General features: G+C 41.8%; 2 protein-coding genes across 5 annotated transcripts in view; both read right to left on the reverse strand.

Annotated features, from left to right (window-relative positions):
• Positions 1 to 482: 482 nt before the first annotated feature.
• Positions 483 to 19,921, reverse strand: LOC115020345 (phytanoyl-CoA hydroxylase-interacting protein-like). 4 transcript variants are annotated; one of them, XM_029450313.1, is made up of 5 exons: positions 19,814 to 19,921; positions 7,966 to 8,162; positions 6,432 to 6,606; positions 4,707 to 4,824; positions 483 to 3,217 (listed from the first exon to the last, which is right to left on the reverse strand). In XM_029450313.1, exons 2-5 carry the CDS (start codon positions 8,053 to 8,055, stop codon positions 2,674 to 2,676), a joined length of 927 nt encoding a protein of 308 aa, XP_029306173.1. In that variant the 5' UTR covers positions 8,056 to 8,162; positions 19,814 to 19,921; the 3' UTR covers positions 483 to 2,673. The 4 variants fall into 4 exon arrangements, with proteins under 4 accessions (XP_029306173.1, XP_029306171.1, XP_029306170.1 ...); XM_029450311.1 differs by lacking the exon at positions 19,814 to 19,921 and adding an exon at positions 17,848 to 17,938; XM_029450310.1 differs by lacking the exon at positions 19,814 to 19,921 and adding an exon at positions 16,024 to 16,863.
• The window catches only part of bicc1a (BicC family RNA binding protein 1a), a 68,190-nt gene continuing 55,341 nt past the window's right edge, over positions 8,035 to 20,883 (reverse strand). Inside the window, exons 21-22 of the transcript XR_003833558.1 lie at positions 19,814 to 19,973; positions 8,035 to 8,162 (exon numbers count right to left, since the gene is read on the reverse strand). The gene's annotated coding sequence lies outside the window, so the exon portion shown is untranslated. The remainder of the gene's footprint in view (positions 8,163 to 19,813; positions 19,974 to 20,883) is intronic.

Raw genomic sequence — 20,883 nt, forward strand, 5'->3', positions numbered from 1 at the left:
AAAAAAGAGAATGAAATTGGCTGTCAACAAGTAGTAAACATGTTATCAGATTCACTAAAAATCTTCACGTTGATTTGATCTGCAGTGTTTGTGTTCCCCCCTCAGCCAATCAAAGTCACTTTGGAAATGCGAGAGAGCAGTGTCATCACTTTACCAAGTTTAATTTAAATATCATCAGTGTTTGAGACAGTGTGACACATGGGGGGGGAGATGATTAAATGTGTCAGGTGCAGCCAGAGTCTTATGACACAATGAACAAGAGTGAACTGAAATGAATACATGCATCTAGTTTCACCATGTGTGGAAGTGTATTGACGTTAGCTAAGTCCAGTTTGTCTCACAGTAACTTAGTGAGAGCAAACTGCTCCACTGAAAACCTAAACATTTCCTTATCATTATGACGAACTAATAGAAAACGAATGCAGCTTTTAGGACGTAAGTAAAGGTCACGCACACAAAGAACACACGCAGCACATCCAAACTACTTGGCTTTTGAATTTTATTTTGTCTTTGAATAAACTTGGAACATTTTGGTTTTTCAACAATGCCTTGTGAAAAACAAAGAGAAAAACATCCACAAAAGAAATGCCATCGTAATGGTACGACAGTGTAACGCACACTCACTTAACGTTAATACCGCACAGAGAGCTCAGGAAAGAGACGAAGAGATAGACGTTTGCTCTGTACACATCCTTTGTACCGTACATGTTAGTCCTCCAAATTAAACACAGTAAGTTTTTGAATACAATACACACTGTACAAAGCTATCTGAGTAAGGCAACATAGGGACTATCAACCAGTTATGGAAGCTGCTGCAGTTTGTTTGAAACTACTGAAGTTCTGCCTTGTGTTTGCATCTTTTTTCCCCTCCATGTATTGTTAACAGGGCTTGTCCAGGATCAGGACCTCTAAGCGAAGCTCCGTCTACTGGAGGCCCTGCTCAGTAAACAAGACTCAACCAGGACCGGTTGAGTTAACTCACAGTGGGACTTTGATCTAACTTAACAGGATTGTGAAGCCGGTGGGTCTGCTCTTGTTTCATGCCATGCTCATTATGTGGGCGCACTTTACATGAAGAACACTGATGAACATTGGTGACAATCTTAATGAAATGTTCATTTGAGTTCTTTTTAAGTCCCAAAAACACATCCTCTGTCGTTTATGACGCATCTTATTACAAACCTGATGTAGCAAGTGTATTTCATGTAGCACTAATTTATGTCAAGTGTTGTGAAGAGATGAAACAACCTGTTGTTAGTTACATATTAGTTATTATAAGATTACTGTACGTACACTATGGCACTTTGTTACTTGCTTGTATTCCTTGCCAAAATACTATTTTTAAACAGCTTTGTCCATAGTTAATGTGGAAACTGCATTTAAAAAAAGTGCTACCTTGGCAATAAAGGTGTAAGCTTAAATGCAACCAATGAGACAATCCTGTCGTGTTTGTGCATGTCAGTTTTTTAGTCGTACATTGTGCTATGATATGCATTAAGAATTTCATAGTTGTGACCATTTAATTTATATCTTCACTTAATGATAATATGTGATATTGTAGTTCAAGTTCTATCTGCTGTCGAATGTAATGTTTATCCCCCCCGATCTGCCTGTATGAAGTTGATTCCCCCTAAATGCATTTGACAATGATCCGACATTGTGCACTTCTGGTTTATATATTTGTTTTGTATATGAATGTATCAATAAAAATAAACATTTGTTCACATTTATTCTGCTAAACACAGTTTATGGTTCTTCTTTCTTTCTTTCCTCAAACTACAATTAAATAAAAGCGACTGTTGCAGAAGAGGTTGCTATGGTGACTGACAGCTTTCATACTCATGCTGCACAGAGCTGCATCATGCTTTTTGTTTTTTTAAAGGTTAACAAGTAGTTCACACTTGGTCATCAAAGATGTTTTAGAGGCTGTTGCATTAGTTCTGTTAAGATTCCACAGCGGGTTCACGTGTGTTTTTTTGAATACCTTTGGTATAAAGAAAGATGTCTATCGATGCTGCAGCCCTAGAACATGGTCATATCAGTCTGTGCCACTAGTAGGAGGTAAAAACACAAAGAAGTCTAAAATGTTCTACTGTGGAATGAGAAGAAAACATTTCCAAAAGTAATTGGAAACAACAAAATGCTTGTCCACAGAGACAGTGGACACTCACAGCATATCAATAATAACAAGGCAAAGGTCATTAACACAATATGGGACAAGTGTTGAAAGTAATCAACAGTAAATAGAACAGAAGCAGCTGTTTGTTAGTACAGTTAAAGGGTTTAGTCAGTACGCCGGTGTTGACTTGCAGGATGGGTGGAGCTGTGTTGTCCCAGGTTTAGATGTCTGTTATATGCAATATCTTTATGTATGTTTTTATTTATGTTTTCAACATTTAAGGTAACACTTTTCAGACGAGGAGAAAACAGTGCAGGTGTCAGAGTGTGTGCCTTCCTCTTTTTTTTTTTTGTCCACTCTTCTTTGGGAATGATGGTCTCTTCGGAGTACAGAGCAGTGTCAGAGATATGTTGCTGTGCATGTCTGGTAGCCTACTAAATCTGCTGCTTCATGCATGTGTTGGTCTGCTTCATCAGTACATGTGGACTTCCTGTGTGTGTTTAGAGGTCAGTCACCTCTAGTCCTCCCCTCCCTCTCCTACATTCTGCCGTTTCTTAGCGCCCCACACTGATGTTGCAGGTCTTGCAGCTGGGGTCCTTCTTGGCATTTACTGTGGACATACTCATCAGCTGGTGCCCGCTGATCTCAGCAACCGTTCCTAATGCCAGGTCTACGGGCTCCGTGTAGATCACCTCCAGGATGACATCCTGGGCGTGGTGAAACACCAGACTGCCGTCCCCCTTTTCATCCTTCTTGCAGGTAAGGAAACGGTTGTTGGTGATGTCTAGCGCAGGAAGCCTCTGCTTACAGAAGTCGTCACCCGCGGAGCCCTTTGGCGCCAGGACCAGGATAACATAGTGGTAGGCTGTGTACATGCAGTAGAAGTCTCCAAAGTACAGGTTGGTGTCTGGGTTGAAGAGCGTGTCAGCCTGAACCTCAAAGCGGTGGCGGCCGTAAGGGGAGTCCTGCGGAGGCTTGCCTGTGTTGAACTCTGTGTTGCAGCTGAAATAAACTCCCTCCAGTTTGCCACTGATGGGAGAGCCGTGGCTGCCACTGTTGTCTTTCACTGACTGCAGTATCCGGCTCTCCTGCGTCTCCCTGGAGTTTGGAAAAAAGGGAATGAAATTGGCTGTGAACAAACAGCAAACAGTTTACAGTTTTTGTGTTCCCGCCAATCAAAGTCACTTTGGAAATGCCGGAAAGCAGTGACATCACTTTATCAAGTTTCATTTAAACAAGTGAGACAGTGTCACTCATGGGAGAAAAGCTGATTAAATGTGTCAGGTGCAGCCTGACAAAATATATATAAGTGAATTTAAATAAATACATATATTTATCCAGATGACGTCATGTTGTAAAGCTCCAGCAAATATGTCATGAACAAAATCATAAAAAGGTCTGGTGAGAGCAGTTTGCAAAAAAGTGTCATAAATGTCATAAAAGTGTCAAAAAAATGTCATAATATAGTATCTTATAAAATGTCATAATATAGTATCTTATAAAATGTCATAGTATAGTATCTTATAAAATGTCATAGTATAGTATCTTATAAAATGTCATAGTATAGTATCTTATAAAATGTCATAGTATAGTATCTTATAAAATGTCATAGTATAGTATCTTATAAAATGTCATAGTATAGTATCTTATAAAATGTCATAATATAGCATCTTATAAAATGTCATAATATAGTATCTTATAAAATGTCATAATATAGTATCTTATAAAATGTCATAGTATAGTATCTTATAAAATGTCATCGTATAGTATGTAAAAAAGGTCATTGTAAAGTATGTCATAACAAATGTAAAAAAAAGAAAACATAACATTTTAAGAAAATATGTTCTAAAAATGTCATAGTACAAAAAAGTGTCTTGGTATAGTATGTCATAATAAATGTCACAGCATAATGTGTTATGAAAAAGTCATAGTATAGTATGCTATAAGAATGTTATAGTACAGTATGTCTTAACAAATGTCACAGTATAGGTATGTAATTAAAAATGTAATCAAAAAATAGAATAGATCATAGATCATAATATACTATGCTATAACGTTTTTAATGCCTCAATTGTCCCTAAATTATTTATCAACGTTTAATACTCTTTGAGAAGCCTCGGACAGTCGTTCCCCCACATCCCCTAAAAATTGTCTGGCAGGCTTTGGGCTTTGTAAAAAAAAAAGTGTATGTATGTGTAAAGAACCAATTTATGCATCAGATTAGGTAGAGCTGGCTGTACAGACATACCTGTGTGGATTTATGAAATTAACTTTGTGCTACTGCGACCATTAAATTAATCTTTTTTTGTTTTTTGGCTGAAAGCAGGTTTGTCTAGAAGCAAAATCATTAACTCAAAATGACGAGGTTATCATGCTGTTTGCAGACAGAAAGGTCCTGCAGTGATACAACACACATGTAGAACTGAGTCCTACGATGGCTGCATGATATTGCAATTTTATTATTATGAATAATTTACTTTCAACAGCAGTATATTACCACTAAATGTAGTGCAACCTAAGCTTAAAGGTCATGTCAGCATCATATAACATTTGACAGGGAGTAAGTGAGGAAAAAGGGGCTGCCTACCTGGTGTTGTCAAAGTACTCTTTATTCTGGTTCCTATAGAAGACAGACAAACGTAGCATCCGGCCGGCGATGACTTCTGCCTTTTCCAGCAGCTGGTTTAAATGCACTGTGGAATAATCTGGAAAACAGACACAACACATATTGCAATGAAAATGATTATACTGTCATCAGGAGGATCGGAAACCGGTGTACAATTGTCATTAGTAGGATATGTAATTCTTTAATTATAAAGAACAAGAGTTACTGTGTGCTGCACTGTCCAGGGTGGAATATGAACTGAACATTTGGACTCAAAGACCCAAAGATTCTTCCTTCTTCATATTCATAGCTTGAAATGACTCAGCATTTAAGTGCTGTAATACAGCCTCCTTTCACTCACCACCATGTAAGCAGGTCTGCCAAATGTGTGTGGTTTTATTCCAAAGCATATAATAAAGTTTCATAAGGATAGAGACTCTTTTCCCCCATTCCAATTTTCCTACAAGCACTTGAACACACCGACAAAGACGATTTGGAGAAAATTCCCTTGCCTTCATGCAACGATGAAGAGCCTTGAACAAAAATGACAGAAAGCTATTAAGAAGATTATTAATGTCAAAGCAGATTTCTCAGAAGTCTCTGCAAAGCATTCAGAACAACTGCTCCGCCCTCTCTCATTCCCCCCCCCCCCCCCCCCCCCCTTACATTTTTAGCCAAGCTAGCAGGATGGCAGGATACCCCGAGATTCACATGTGTGGCTTTTGAGTAAAATGTCTTACTAACTATTAGAATGATTGCCATGAAATTTGGTTAAATGTATTCATGTTATCCTTGGGTTGCTCTGTAATAAATATATTGATCCCTTCACTTAGATCTAGCGCCTTCATCAGACCAAAACAACATTCTCATCAGCCTCAGCTGTACTTTGCTCTACCATGGAGCACTGACATTTTAGAGCCTTTACTCCTCTTTATATTATTTTTATGCTCGGCTCGGATGGTCGGCCTTGTCTTTTATTTATAAGGCTTCTCTTGGTCTGCTTCCATCTTGCCTATGAATCTACATCCTTCAAAAACGAATGGGAAGTCTTTGCTCCCAGGACTTATTCCTAATATCTGTCCCAAAAGCCAGGACTGAATTGCAAAATAAAGTGTGTTTAAGTATGCCGCTCCCTCCGCCTGGAATCAGTTGCAAAATTACCTGAATCTTCAAGGAGACACTCCTGGTTAATTAAAGGTTAAATAAAAAAATGTGTTTTGCGCAACGTTAGCAATGTTAGCATGTTAATACGATAAACTGATGATGTAAATATCATAACTGCTGAACATTAGCATTTTAGCATTGTCATTGTTACATTAGCCTTTAGCTGTACAGTCATCTCATTTGCTGCTCCTCATCCCTGCCACAGCTTCCCCCCCCTCCCCCCTCCGATAAGCTCTACTCTCCAGGTCTAAGCAATCTTCCCCTCCCCCTCCTCAAAGCCCCTAGCCAGCAATGTTGAACTTGGTGACCTTTACATCAGAAGATACGGCGTCCTCCTTCCTTTAATCCTTCTTTTCTCTCCCCTCCTCCATCTCTCCATCCATCTTTCCCTCCACTCAGTATCCCTTCAATATTCTCCCTTATATTGTGCTCTATCCTATTTTCATCCGTAGTTCAGTTCTAATACAGGTAAAAATCAAAGGCTGATGTCACACACCCTGCAAATGTGTGTACTCATAGTACTGTAAGCTGCATATTAATCACCAGCAGTGCAGAACTCGATGATCTCGCTCCACTCGGAGATGCTGTAGTCCCCGTCAGTCTGTTTTGATGCGGTCTGCACGGCCACGGTGTACTCTGTGCGTGGGCTCAGGAACCAGTGGCCCCGAACCGTCATGGGCAGGGGCACTGCCTTGGCTACCAGCTTGGTAGGAACATCCTGGAGAGAGGGATGGAAAAAGGAGGTGAATGAGGACAGGAAAAAAATAGTCAGAAACTCCAGTTGTGCTCGTCTTTCAGCCACAAGCAGGGATTTGCAGACACGTGCTTGTAAACACGACAAGACATACAGCCTTGTAGCTGCACCTTTGTGTATGTATGTACACTACTCTGTACACTGTTCACCCCCAACCCCCCCCCCCCCCCCCAGCATCAGTGGGCCTTAGCGACGTATTGATTGGACCAGGAGCCCCTGCCTAGCAACAGAGTCAGCCCATTCATCCACCAACACTGTTGCTGCACACCGAAAATCAAAATACTAATATGGGGTCTCTCGCTAGGAAGAGGAGAAACACAAAGGAAGTGACCTGCAGGAGGAAAGCAAGGAGGCTGATGAAACAAGTCTTGACTGACTCACTGAAAGAGCTGCTGCTGGTGAAATGACTCTCAGGCAGAAAGGGCAGTGTGAGTGATATTGACCTATTAGAGTTTAGAGCAACGGCTCACTGTGCAGTCTTTGAACAGAACCACCTCCAATGTCAGATGCCAAAGTCTTTTTTTCTCAAGTGTGAAAAGAAAGGTTATCTAGAGGTAAAACATGGTGCACCTGTGTTATGCGTTTCTAGCTTCAAATCAATCGTTTTAGGTTTCAAACATCCAGATTTATCATACCTACAGATGTTTATAGTATCGAAATTACTCATATGATATTGCAGAACAGTTATAGCAAGGACAAATCTCATTCACTACAAGTCCAATCAGTCGGACACAGCAACATACAGTACGGCCTGAAATAACACAAGAGGAGATTTTGAGAACATTTAACCCATTTAACAGTAAAATATATATATTTTTGGTTTACCTGTGTACATACTGTATGTATATGTGTATAAATCACAATCAATAGGATTTTCATACTCACAATGTTCCACAGCTGACAATGTACAAAAGGGCTTTAAAAAGTATCAGATTACTTTTGATGTTCTTCCTTTTACTGTTGGATTCTGTCTACACTGCTGCTGTTTTGTAGCTTGTGTGCCAGATTATGTTGTTTGTACTTAATGTTGTAACAATGTTTTGTTGCGCTCTTGGCTAGGTACCAGCTGAACAAGAGATTTTAAACTCAAGGAGACTTTTACCTTGTTAAATAAAGGAGTGAAACTAAATAATGATCGAGAGAATTATTCACTTTAATAATACTGGCACATTGCCTAGATTTTTCAATGTTCTCACACGCTGAATCACATAAACACAACGCCTCAGAAATGTTTTCCGTATTAAAGAAATATAGCCAATTCAATACATGCCTTTTGTTGAGTCATCTCTGCGTAGTTTTTATCTGTGCTGATTCAATCGTTACCTTGTGTTTGAACTTGTTTGAGTTTTTATTCTCCTTCTTGTTCAGGTCAATGAAGTAGTGTGTGATGCACTCCTTGCTGCGCGGCTCCATGTCCCAGCAGATCTTGAAGGAGTCGCAGGTGATGTTGCTGATCTTGATGTTCTGAGGAACAGGGAGCTCCTCGATCTCGGAGATGCTGCTGTCCTGGGATTTACTTCCTGCGTAGTCGAAAAACAATGAGCAAGGTTCAAATAATCAATGTCAGAGAGGACAACAATATATACCCAGATGCTAGAGACCGTCTTGCTATGGGATCACCGCACAGCCACACACAGACGAGGTGAAAACAATACCAGCGTCGCAGCCGGTACAAATTACCTTTCAAATTTACTGTAGGAATCTAGTGAGAACATACATTGTGTTCTGGTCTGTTAAGCTTATTTAAAATGTCAAATTTGAATCATGGCTCAGTGTTATGAGACGTCTATGAGAGATTGTAAATCACATTTTTATTATCTGAAAAATATGAGGCCGTATTACAGCATTAATCCTGCGTCTATACACGGCTTCTAGTTAGACCTCAGGAATATCTTTTGTTTCTCTCCTCTGTCTGACGGACTATAAACCCTCCATACTACAGGCAGCTTCTCAGTACTGCCTGCATCGCTTAATACCATATATGTTGCCATGGAAACACATCACACATCACACACACACACACACACACACACACACACACACACACACACACACACACACACACACACACACACACACCTGCTTCACAGAACATACGTAGCATTAAATATTTCAAGCACTCCTGATTGAATCTCTTCTTCACGGAAAAGAGATTAAATCCATTTCTGATCAACAGTAAGATGTAAAAACCTCACTGGTTTAACACTGCAGGTGATACACACGAGTCTGCAGCAATGACAATGAAACGCCTTTCGTTTAAGGCTATTGCAACATTGTTTTCCATCAAATAAGTAGATACATCTTAAATTCCTACTGAGCTGCATTGATCTCATGCATTAGTCAGATCCCTGTATAGTAAGTAACACAACATGTAGAAGAGGCTTACAACCCAAAGTACACACCAAGGCCAGCAAAAAATGTCAAAACAGGGTTGAATGAGACCTTTGTAGAATTACGATGAATATAGACTTTGCGTCACACTCGGGGACGCCCACTTGGCACGGCAACAATGCATTTTCTGTGCCCTCTCTGGGGTCTAAACACCAGAGTGAGTAAAAAAACAAGAATTCGGGAGTAATGCAAAACACGACTGGACTCTATAGAGAGAAACAATGGCGGAAGCAGCGGAGCATGGAACATCCATCTCCGCTCATCAGCTGAGAGAGGGCGGCATAACCGAGTTATCCCATAATTGGGCTGTGAGGACTCTCCTGTCTCGCCTACACACAACACTCACACATGAAGCATTTGTAGGTTGATTCATTTTAGGAAACCAGAAGGTAATTCCTACACCCGATGTGTATCTAGCCCCGGACTGAAAATAACATCCGTAAAAGACAAATGTATGTTCTTTACCACCAGACCAGATCCCCCGCTTACTGATGTCCTAATCCCTAATCACAACTAGCTGATTACCAAAAAGACCTCCTATTGTTACGTGCTTGGACCATACCATAAATATATCTTATGCACTTGTTAATGTAGTGTGGAGAGATGACTTTCTTTAAATGATAGATCTTCCCACTACAGTAAGTCAGTGTATTTAAAGGATTCATTATCACCAGCAGTTACATCCTAACCCTAACTGCACTATGCTTGACTCTCAGACCTAATGCGGGCACTCCTACTCCTCTCTGCTTTGAGTTTTGACAACATCTCATCCTGCTGCTGGTCCACATTTAAAGCCCATCTCATTATACATAAACCCCACTGAGCTGATAAGTTTGGCTCAGACTGAGAGGGTCAATGCAGACATGACGGAGCAGACCTCTCTCAGAAACTGCTCCCGCAAGTCAGCACTGACCAGATAGTGATGTCAGCACTGTAACATCCCCCCTGAGACTTTCTGGTGCTGACCTTTAACAAAAACAAGAAAAAGACTAGGCTTGCTGTCATTCGCTGACATCTGCGTCAGGGAAAGGATAACATATACTCTAAGGAAGTGAATATTGCTACGGATTTAATTTGTGCAAGTTTTCAAAATGCCTAATTGAAGAGTTCTTATAAAAATGCTGAGTAATGACTGCATATCTTATAGGAAGTGTTAACACAAGGTGTCTCATGAATCTTTTAATGCTGGGAAATCAGAGAGCCATTTTGTGCTGATTCATCACAAGCAGTCATCATTGATTGCAGATGAAAAAGCTTTCGATACTAAATTTATCCCATATTCTCACTACTTCAGGACGCCATCAGTTGACAGTACAAACACTAAAACTAACGGCAAAGATAGAAAACCAGCTAACTCAGTTGCTCTGTTGTGCCGAGTAACTTCCTCGTCTTTAAAATGTCAATGTCAACACTGATGTTTCCCATAAAAACTCTGGAATGCAGGTATTTGCCCTCCCAGCTCCTTGTGACTCCGCTGTGCTGATTTAGCTCCTGTTTACTCTCCTAATTAACCTGCAAATGGAGGCACTGCACTGACACAGTGGAGCTTTACAAATGCAGTCAGAAATTGCTTACATAATACTCTTAAGGCTTCACGGTCACGCTAACAGTGATGTTATCAGGCAAAACAAGCGCTGAAGGCTGGAAGGTTTACTCGACAAGCAATCTGCAACCATCACAGTTTTTCTCAAGGTAACGATATAAAACGTGAAGGTCATTAACAAACTCACTACAAGGGTTAAAGGATTTAATCAAGCCAACAACCTAGTAAATTATTCAATATAATTACCTACAATTTACTGGCTCCAAATCTGAATCTGAATACACTTCTGAATATAAGGTAGCCTTGCCTGCAGGTAAATACAGTACTATGCTGTGCTCTGAATCCTCCGAGACTCTGAGAGCAAAGGATGAAAGATGGAGGCGCGAAGGCGAAGCAGGATGAAGGTCAGGCGGTGAGGGAGAGAGTCAAACCTTTTTACAATCTCACACGGGAGGCCTAAACCCTCAGTCTGACTTAAATGTATGTACTAGTATAGTACCTCGGCTCTCGCCACTTGCAGCGTTGCTACTGTAATATTCATTTTGTTCAGTCATAATTTTACCATGGAAGCTATTATAGAGTAATGAACGTGTCTTATTATTTTTTTGCACTGTATTATAATGCTGTGCTGCAGGCGGAGGTGGGGGGGGGGGGGGGGGGGGGGGGGGATTTTTGCCTCATCATGATCAAGCAAAAATGAGTTTGAGCCCTTATTAGCCCTTAGTTTAGGAGCACAGATTACTCACACTGTGCTCACATGTCCAGGCGCTTCAGGATGACACAGGAGCACCGTACATGCTTGAGCAGAGCACCAAAAGGCAGTACCTGCCCGATAGCGAAAATAATTCAATTATAAAAGATGGAAAGCTTACTCTGATTAATCTGTTAAACCCTATCAAGTTGACCTTATTGGGTATTGGCCTTTTATTCAGCATGCAGTCAAATGCCAGTGTGGAATAGCACTATATGCAGAAGGATCAATAGATATCTTGTTAACATGCATACGTAGGGCCATCCTAATGGCTCTCTGGGTTAGGATTTGTTCCAGTCTCACCTGGCTTGATTTACTTGTTAATACTCTTTACCAGTAAGAGGAAAGTGATTTGATTTCCAGTCAAAGCGCCTGCATAATGTACTCTCTCAGCGGTGATAGAAAGTGTCCGCCGTGTGAGACGATGGTGCTCCATTTGAAGGTCTACACACAAACTTTCAGTCAGTGTTATTGTTGAAAAATTAATCTGCAAAGTATTGTGTTTTGTGTGAGGAAATAATTGGCAGGTGATGGTAGTACAGATTGTTTCTGACTGCACAAGTGGGCACTTCAGACAGACGAGCCTCCTACTTTCTAAGTTGCAGTATTTGGTTTAAAATTGAACAGCAGACATGAGCAGCGTAGCGCACTCACCAGACATCGATGTTTGCAGGCTTTTCAAAATCACGCCTTTGTTCCTCTCAATGCACAGGCTAGACTGAGAGAGAGCACAAACAATGCTCTGTTCATCAGACTTACACAGTCTGTGCTGCACCTTTTACACAGCAATAAGCCCCCGAAACACAAAGAACCTAGAGAAGACACTTCAACAACACAACCGTTACAGAAAACGTGAACTCTTAGGTCAAGAATTGAGCCATTCTGCCAAATAAAAAAAAAAATACAGACGACCTTCAGGGAAAAAGACAATTTTTTCTAAACTTGTCCAAGAACAGAATGAGTCATCACTTCTCAGCTGCAGAATAATAGAATTTGAATTAGCAAACAACTTGTTTAATCATTCAACTATGTTTTCTTGCTCCAAAAGGATTTTATATAACAGAAATCAGGCACTGAATAAACATAACAAAGATTTGCATGAATGTTTGAAGCGGAGAGTGAGGGTCGGACTGCTCTGCAATCAATCACTCAAAGAATGTTCTGAACTATCAACATTGCGAGTGAATATATTAGCCAATAGCCAATAAGTGGTTGCATAACGTGTACCTGTAACCCCTGCCAGTGCAGTCATGGTACACAACTGCTCACACTGAACCCTGGCCAAACAAAAAGGCCAGCTTACTCATACGATGCTGTACGCCATTAGGCCGGCATGCTGTTGTATCGTGTTGGAACATATTGGATAACATCTTCACAAGCGATCTGTTACCATCTGTACAGGACGAGAGCCTACATGCATAACATGGTATTTACCATGTTCACCATCTTAGTTGTACATGATAGCATATTAATATTTGATAATTAGCAGCAAACACAAAGTGCAGCTATGGCTAACAGTAATGTCATTAGTCTGCAGGTATTTGGTCACAACCCAAAGTGTTGGGTGAACAACAGATCAAGATTACCAACCATAGCGTGGCTAATAAAAATATTTTGATAATGTCGGTGATGGGCACATTTGGCCGTCCACAATCATTTCTCCCACTGCCTGTTTAATATTGCATAACTTCCTCTCTGAATGTGAAAAGTAAATCCCTTTGTACAAGTGATGCGGCACTGCATTTGAGGAAACAATGGCATTGTCTAATAGGCAGCCACGACACTCAGGGAGCTTGACAGTTACTGGTGACTTGAGGTAACTTAAGCATATAGTTTCAAATCTATCAATCCATCCGTCTATCTGTCTGTCTATCACGCACACATACACACACACACACACACACACACACACACACACACACACACACACACACACACACACACACACACACACACACACACACACACACACACACACACACACACACACTGCCAGAGGGAGGCACAGAAACAGCAGCAGTATTTCAGGCTGAGAGATTTCAGACAGTGCAGACACAGTACTTGGTTGCATAAATGGTAGCCATCCATCATGACAGCTTAATTATGTCAGTGTCCAAGGCACAAAGGCCTTGCAAGCCATGTAGTGTGTATTTCATAACACCTTTAAGTGCGAATTAACTGTGGATATAAAAACAAAATGGAGGTACCAGTGAGCCTGGTCAGACAGTTTGATGGCAAATTTGTAACCAGTACAACGTCACGGAGGCACCTCTGTGTGTCCCCAGACCTCTGCACACCAGCAGCAGAGACTTCTGTACATTTCCCACAACTCATCACTGTTAGCAAAACCTTCCCTACCTCACACTTATTCATGTCACAACCCCGACACTAAACTGAACTGTTAAGGCTGTTACACCCCCTCTGACACAGGGCACACACAGAAACATCTGGTATCCCAGCATTGAAATGCTCACACAGTCCTCTGTTTGTGTTTGTGTTTGTGTTTGTGTGTGTTTGTGTTTGTGTGTGTGTGTGTGTTTGTGTTTGTGTGTGTGTGTGTGTGTGTGTGTGTGAGAGAGAGAGAAAGAGAGAGCACTTTCCCACAGACAGTAGGCCTACTGAAGTTGTATGCATTTCCATTTGCTAGGTCAGCATAGGCTCATAAGCCTCTGATGCTGACAATTAAATATTAATGGATTTGGGAGCTAAATTTAGAAAGCTATGTGGATCTGAAATTAATACTGTCCTTGGGAAAACGTACGTATTGACCAGATAATAAAATAGTTAATTTCCAAGAAATCTAAAAGTGGGGTATGCAGTTATGTACATAGGGTGTGGCTGGGGGAAGTGAAAACGTCATATTTCTTGAGGTCATTTTAAGTGAGAAGCTGCTCCATCAAAATGCAGGTGGTGGTCAACAGGAACACTAATATAATTAAAAAACAACACTCCAAAGCATTCTCAACAGAATTGAACATTACAAACGTCACTTACTGAATAAGCAGATCATCTGCGTAGCAAGCTGCGTACACACACATCATTTCTCATGCCTCATCGTGAAACTCAGGTATGTTGTCCACAGTAATGAGAGTGCAATATGGGCAGATGATAATGGCACTAATATCCATTGTGTAGTGACAATACTTAAACTATACAAATGATAATATGAGGGATTCAAGTAAACCATCTACAGTGCATGAATGATCTGAACAATTCTAGAAAGTACTCTGCTAAATGACAAACACCAATTGTCCTGCAGAATCTGCACAGAAGGTGGACATTGTGACTGTGTTGCTCCATAAACAGAGTGCATGTGGGTGTCTCAAGGACACAGAGACACTATTTACACGGGGCAATCCACTCAATAAATAGAAAAGTGGCTGAATTGCTGCAAAGACCAGTAGACCTGCAGCATAGTAAGCACACAGCTGCCACAGGATCCATTAGAGAAGTCAGGCACAGCCTATATACCATTATTAAAATTACAGCTTTAGAATCAGACCAACAAAGCACTAAGAGGATATTAACGGTGTCCTGCTGTATTATATTATGAGAAGCAGCTCTGGCAGATGAGAATATGAGATGGTGGGATACAATGACTGCACTGTGGTCAGATGCTGGGGGTTCTTTGGAGGCTCAATGAAGACATGCCATTGATTCCACCAGTGCACAACCGGCCAAGCCATAAACAGATAAGAAAACATTGTAGGAAAGCAAAAAAAAAAAATCCCAATTAAATCCATTCATCTGTGAAAAGGTGTAATCTCAGTACATGTGACTTAATCTACAATCTTAATTAAAAAGCGATCTCTGACCATGCATCATATGTGTAATCAGTTGTGTGTAATTGCACTGATGGGTGTGTAGGGCTGCACCGCCTGTGCACACACGTGGGTGCAGCCATGTTCGAGTCTCTCATTCCCTCCCGATGATGACTTGCTTTTTTCCCCTCCCCACCATTAACTTGGCATCAGGGTTCAGCCTGCTCATGTAGAAACTGCTCATCTGTTAAAACCTTTTACAACTATTTTATACATTCCTTCTAATCTATGATAACATTTATATCATATATTTTTTTATGGGATTTATCCATAAAACTTTTGAATTCGGAGTAGCAGCTGGATGACTTGATCAATTATAAATGAATAAACGCAGGGAGAGTTTTTTGTAAATTGAGGATTATGATATAAGATTAAAAACGTCTTGTTTAATCATATACATATACGGGATGTATTTAACATGCACTATGTGCATATCAATTGATAATGGCAACTCCCTGAGATAAAGACAAGAAGCAGCGGTTATAGGCGGGGTGGCTGCCGGTCTCTGTCCATGCCTGTGGTGCTGAAATAAAGACACTCATCACTTCACATGGTTTCCTCGCCTGTGCATGTTCAGTTTGCAGAATTCTTTTGAGCAGACTCCCCTCTCTTATGAAGGAACAAAGCCGTGTTGCCACTGTAAAGACACTCAGCTATTCCACACACGCACAAGCGCACCATTACTCCAACCAGGGAACCAGTGGAGCGACCGGCCCCTACTCGTTTCAAACACACAATACGGGTACAGCATGCAACTAACACCAATGACAAAACAGAGTGTTGGCGATGCAGCGGCTCTGTAATTAACAATAGGGCCTAATGCACCGGTATTATGCCCAAACACCTCAGTGAATAGCAGACACACCGTTCCTTACCATCTCGCTCACATAACTGTAGGGCGTCCAAGCTCAGGTCCTTGATCATCCCCTCGCAGGGACTTAATGGACTGGTGATGTTGTGCGCAAAGCCTGGTACCTCCATCTCTGCACAAGAGCCTCGGTGATGCTGGATTACCGCTGGTCAAATATCGTCCACGGGACTTGCACAGCAGAAGCCTTCCGTCCACGGTCGTCAAGGAAGGAGAAAAGAAAGAGAGACCGGTTTCCAGTCAGTCCCCTTCTCGCTCCGTCGCTCACAGCTCTCCTCTTCGTCTCCTGGGTGGTGCGGCTAGTGGCGCGTCAGCGGAATCGTCACGGGCGCGAACAGCACAAGCCGCCAGTTCGGGTTTGCAACGTGGGGCATAGCAGCTCCTGCAGAGGTGCGTTTAGATGTATGAAGCTCAAAGATATCAGTCTGTAAATGTATCTTATTTCATACGGCCCGCGGGCATGAAGTGCATCTGTGCCCTCAGAGCCACAAGTGTGCGCGTGTGTGTGCCCCTTGTGTTACTCCGCCGCGGGACAGTTGAACATGAATATTTCAGCGGATTAGTATAGAGACGTGCTGCAAATTCAATAGCTTCTTATGTAACCAGATTAGCTCAGTGTTTCCCCTCCGGTTTAGGTCTTCATCTAAAACATTACAACCCCTCTGTTCCTTCCTATTTCACGTTCAACGTCATCCCAACAAGGGTCTCTCACATATCCTTATTTGGTGAAGCCCTCTCGCATGAGCGCAGGTGCAAATGGACCACACAATAACGAGCTCGGGGACTGTGGCCATATCGCGCGACATAATGAATGAACTCATCTCTGTTTTTCATCCTATAAACGACCCCTCTTGCATTTTAATGACGGATATTAAAATGCAGAACCCTGTCAGTTCATAGCCAGAAAACCATACTTCATGCTTGTGGGGCGTGTGTGTGTTTATAATTATCTCCCCTACTGCACCCTCTTTATCAGTGGCTTCCAGGAACAAGATTGCCAAGGCAAAGAAGGCCGGGCCAAATTGTATCTAAACACACACTGCAGGCGCCTCTAATAACACCATTGGGCCATAATAATATCATTTCTGATCATTTTCTACAGCAGTATTGTTTCTCCTCCATTCTCCATAGGGCAGTTTGAGGCGATGTCACTCTCTATTTGTCTGTCTGTGTGTTACACAAGGCGTCCTGAGGATTCTACAGTGTTTATCTATTTAGCGGACAACGAATTCTGCAGCTGCGCCTATGGGACCCCTGAGTCATGCTGTTCAAAACTGCCGCACTGAAGGCTACACTGCGAATATGAGGAGGGAAGTCACCCTAACTCATCTCCAGTGTGAGGCACACTGACACAGCATCAGCATCACCTTTGAAGTTACAGAGAAGGAAGAGTGACCATTTTAATATACCAATTTTTAATGCTCATTTTTAGATACAGTAACTGGTGAGCATTTCCATGCACACTGAAGGATTTAAAAGGAATGGAGTTGCGGCAGGCAGGCGAATTAAAATCCTGGTAAGCTCATAATCACTGTGGCATTCAGATTCAGTGAGTTCATATTAGAAGCACCACTGAAGTGCCTGCATTTATTCCATGCGCAGATTTCATGAGGGCAAGGCTGCATCTGCCTCAAATCTCCTGCCTGGGAAATACAACTCATTAAAAGCGAAGGTCAGCATGCAGATTACTCCCTGCAAACACAGAGCCATCTGTGTGTGAGGAGAAGATGCTGCTAGATTCAGTATCAACAGATGATCCATCATTTGAAATGTTATTTGGAAACATATATATAGCATTATGCTTTTATATGTTTGTATATGCATGTCTTACCAACTGCTCCCCTGCTGTCTAAGATGGCTTGATTACTAAAGAGCTTTGCACTGATATCCACAGATGAACACAGCATCTGTTTAAATGACTGTATCCACGATGTAATTGCGTAAACCAGTGAGTCAGCTCATCAAAAGTCTATGGGCAGTCATGAACGACATAAACAAAAAGAACTAGAGCTCAGCTAATGGTAAACCAAATAAAAAAAAAAGCTCATCATTATGTACAGCATCATCTATTTCTCTTTGTCGCCTTGTGTCCCTCCCTTTTCTCATTTCCCCGCTCCGCCTGCTGTGGTTATCTGGTCTGGAGAGGAGGAGGAGGAGGATGAGGCCGACCGATTCTGGAGGGTTCCTTCTCATCCTACCATCCATCCGTCCTCCTTGCCATCCCTCTCTCCACCCACCCGTATCCCCTCCAGCGAGAGTCATTAAGCGTTAGTGTTTCCAGTGGAGCTGCAGGAGGACGAGGGAGAGAGACACTGCGTTCTATAAACCACACACCCAGCCAAGTCCATCCCCTCCCCCCCCCCCCCTTCTCCATCTTCACCTACATCCTTCCTCTTCACCTCTTTTCCACTTCACATTCACTTCCCCTTCTACCATCTTATGTCCTTTTCTTTCTGTCCCTTTTCCTACATTCTCTCTGATTTTACTCGAGATCTCATGAAGTGCATATTACTCAGTGTGCATTAGTGCTTGTGTGTACACTGCATGTCATGGTGCGCCCTGTACTGGCAGTCCACTCTGATTTGCTCACTCGGCTGTGCCACATGGACACACAGTGACAGATGGGGAACTAGCAGGGAGAGAGGTGTAGTAAGAGTTGGAGAAAACAGGGCGTGTAGGTTTGAAAATTAGAAATATCCACATATCCCTCTCGTTATATTTACTCCTTGCTTTCTCTCTCACACGCCCACATACACACACACACCCTGCGGCCACCACACTTCACTTCTCATCCAAGAGGTCAGTTGTAAGGCAGTTTATATGGAGAACAGGCCAAAACATTTTACATTAGCAGAAAACAATACCAAGTCTCCAGGGTTCAATATGTGTGTGTGTGTGTGTGTGTGTGTGTGTGTGCGTGTGTGTGTGTGTGTGACCACAAACACATTTGTCTGAGGGAAGCGAATGAAGCGTGTCATTGATTTGCAGTGTGAGCTCTGGCCTGAGTTTATAGCTGCAGTTTGAATGATAACAGCCATGTGTCTCCGGGTCTCCAAATGAAATCCCAGTTTATCTAAGCTTTTCAAGAATATAACACCTTCACCATATATCTCCTATGTTACAGTCAAAATGCAACAACAAACCCACACATTTAGTTGCTTATTAAAAGCAGATATTCTTATTAAAATAGTTTGACATTTTGGGAAATACACTTATTTGTTTATTGATGCAGATGTCAAAGGCACACTCATGTTTGTAGGATAAATATGCAGCTAGAGCAAGCAGCTAGCCTGGATCTGTCTGAAGGTAACAACATCCACCTGCCAGCAACTCATTAATTAACACGTTATAACTTGTTTGTTAAAAAGGTTCAAAATCCAATGTGTAAAAACGTTTTATAATTTAAAACAGGGGGTTGTGTGCTGGGAACAATAACATCCTGAAGTCTCTACTGGTTGCCTGGCAAAAAGATAGTGGACTCATAACCCCCAGTAGAAACCACAACCTGTTTTTAAGGCTTCAAGTTTTGCACAGATTAAACAAAAGAGAGATATATGTTAAGTAGTGAGCTTTAAAAAGGTGCTGATAGGTGGGGCTCGCTCGGTCCCTCCATTTCCAGTCTTTTACGCTAAGCTAAGCTAAGCTAAGCTAACTGGCTTCTGGCTTCTGGCTCTCGTTCTATATTAAGCATACAGACATTCTTCACATCCATCTCGTGGCAACAAAGCGAATCAGCACATTTCCCAAAACGTTTAACTATTCCTTTAAGAGATGTCATGTATAAGAAAAGTATTTACCTATTATACCTCAATGTGACATGAGCTGCGTAGGAGTATCCCCCTGTGGACTCTAGACAGATCTGGATGGATGAGGGGTTTCACGGATGGAAGCTGTGACACTCTCTGGGTCTGGCGGAGGTTGGAGGTTGGTCACATCTGTCATATACTGAAATGACAGCTGACAGAAGGTCAAAGAGGTTAAGTTTCACATTCTGACAGCAACAAGACAATTGGTTAACAGAGGGGTGCAATCTGATCGGTAGAGGACCTCGAGTAGAGGGGAGTTTTATGTGGAAAAAATGGTGGGGCAACAACTACTCTGGATAGAAAATTATAGGCAACGAGTTTGCATGTATGGCGTATTCATGGCTCCTCTCCTGCTGGAAGACCATTTGGGTGCATTACTTTACCAGACAGCTACTCTTGCTTGCACGAGCAAACTGCGATCCTGGCACAGTCCCGGCACCCAGGTAAAAAAAAAAGAAAGACACTTCAATTTGTATACAGATTTAATTTGATTAACCTAAACAGATTATAGTCTAGTGCAAAATGTACAACATGTATGACACAGGGTCTCACTCCAGAACCAGTGGATGAGTCAGTCCAGTCTATATCTTAATACTAATAAAAAGTACATGTTGTTTTAGGGTCTTTGCCTGACAGAGCAGCGTCCCTCGTTTCCTTTCGACCACAACCTTCCATATCAAAGTCTGATGATGGACGTCTGGTGTTATAAAATAATTGGAGATGCCTCAAAAGGTTCACTACTGTCCTATAAGTGTCCAGTTGTGCTACCCAGTCACTTGAAATGTCAGGGATTATTGAAAAGGGAATGCAGGATCAATCCAAAAGCCCACTTTGGGCTAGCATGCTTCCCCCTCAGTTTACTGTGAGTAAGTTTTATAAGACAGTTCATGCGAAGTCAGAATCCAGTGCAAAGAAAGCTCTCTGCGAGGACCATCGAGTGTGCCCCGCAGACCAAAGCCATGAGGAGAAGGCTTATTTGAAGCTATTGTTCTGTACTTAAAGGATTGTACCTATTTGAAGCGAATGTACTGTAATGTTCGGAGTTGTATCCTCATGATTGT

Source organism: Cottoperca gobio, chromosome 15, assembly GCF_900634415.1.
Source record: "Cottoperca gobio chromosome 15, fCotGob3.1, whole genome shotgun sequence".
In the NCBI taxonomy this organism is placed as follows: Eukaryota; Metazoa; Chordata; class Actinopteri; order Perciformes; family Bovichtidae; genus Cottoperca; species Cottoperca gobio.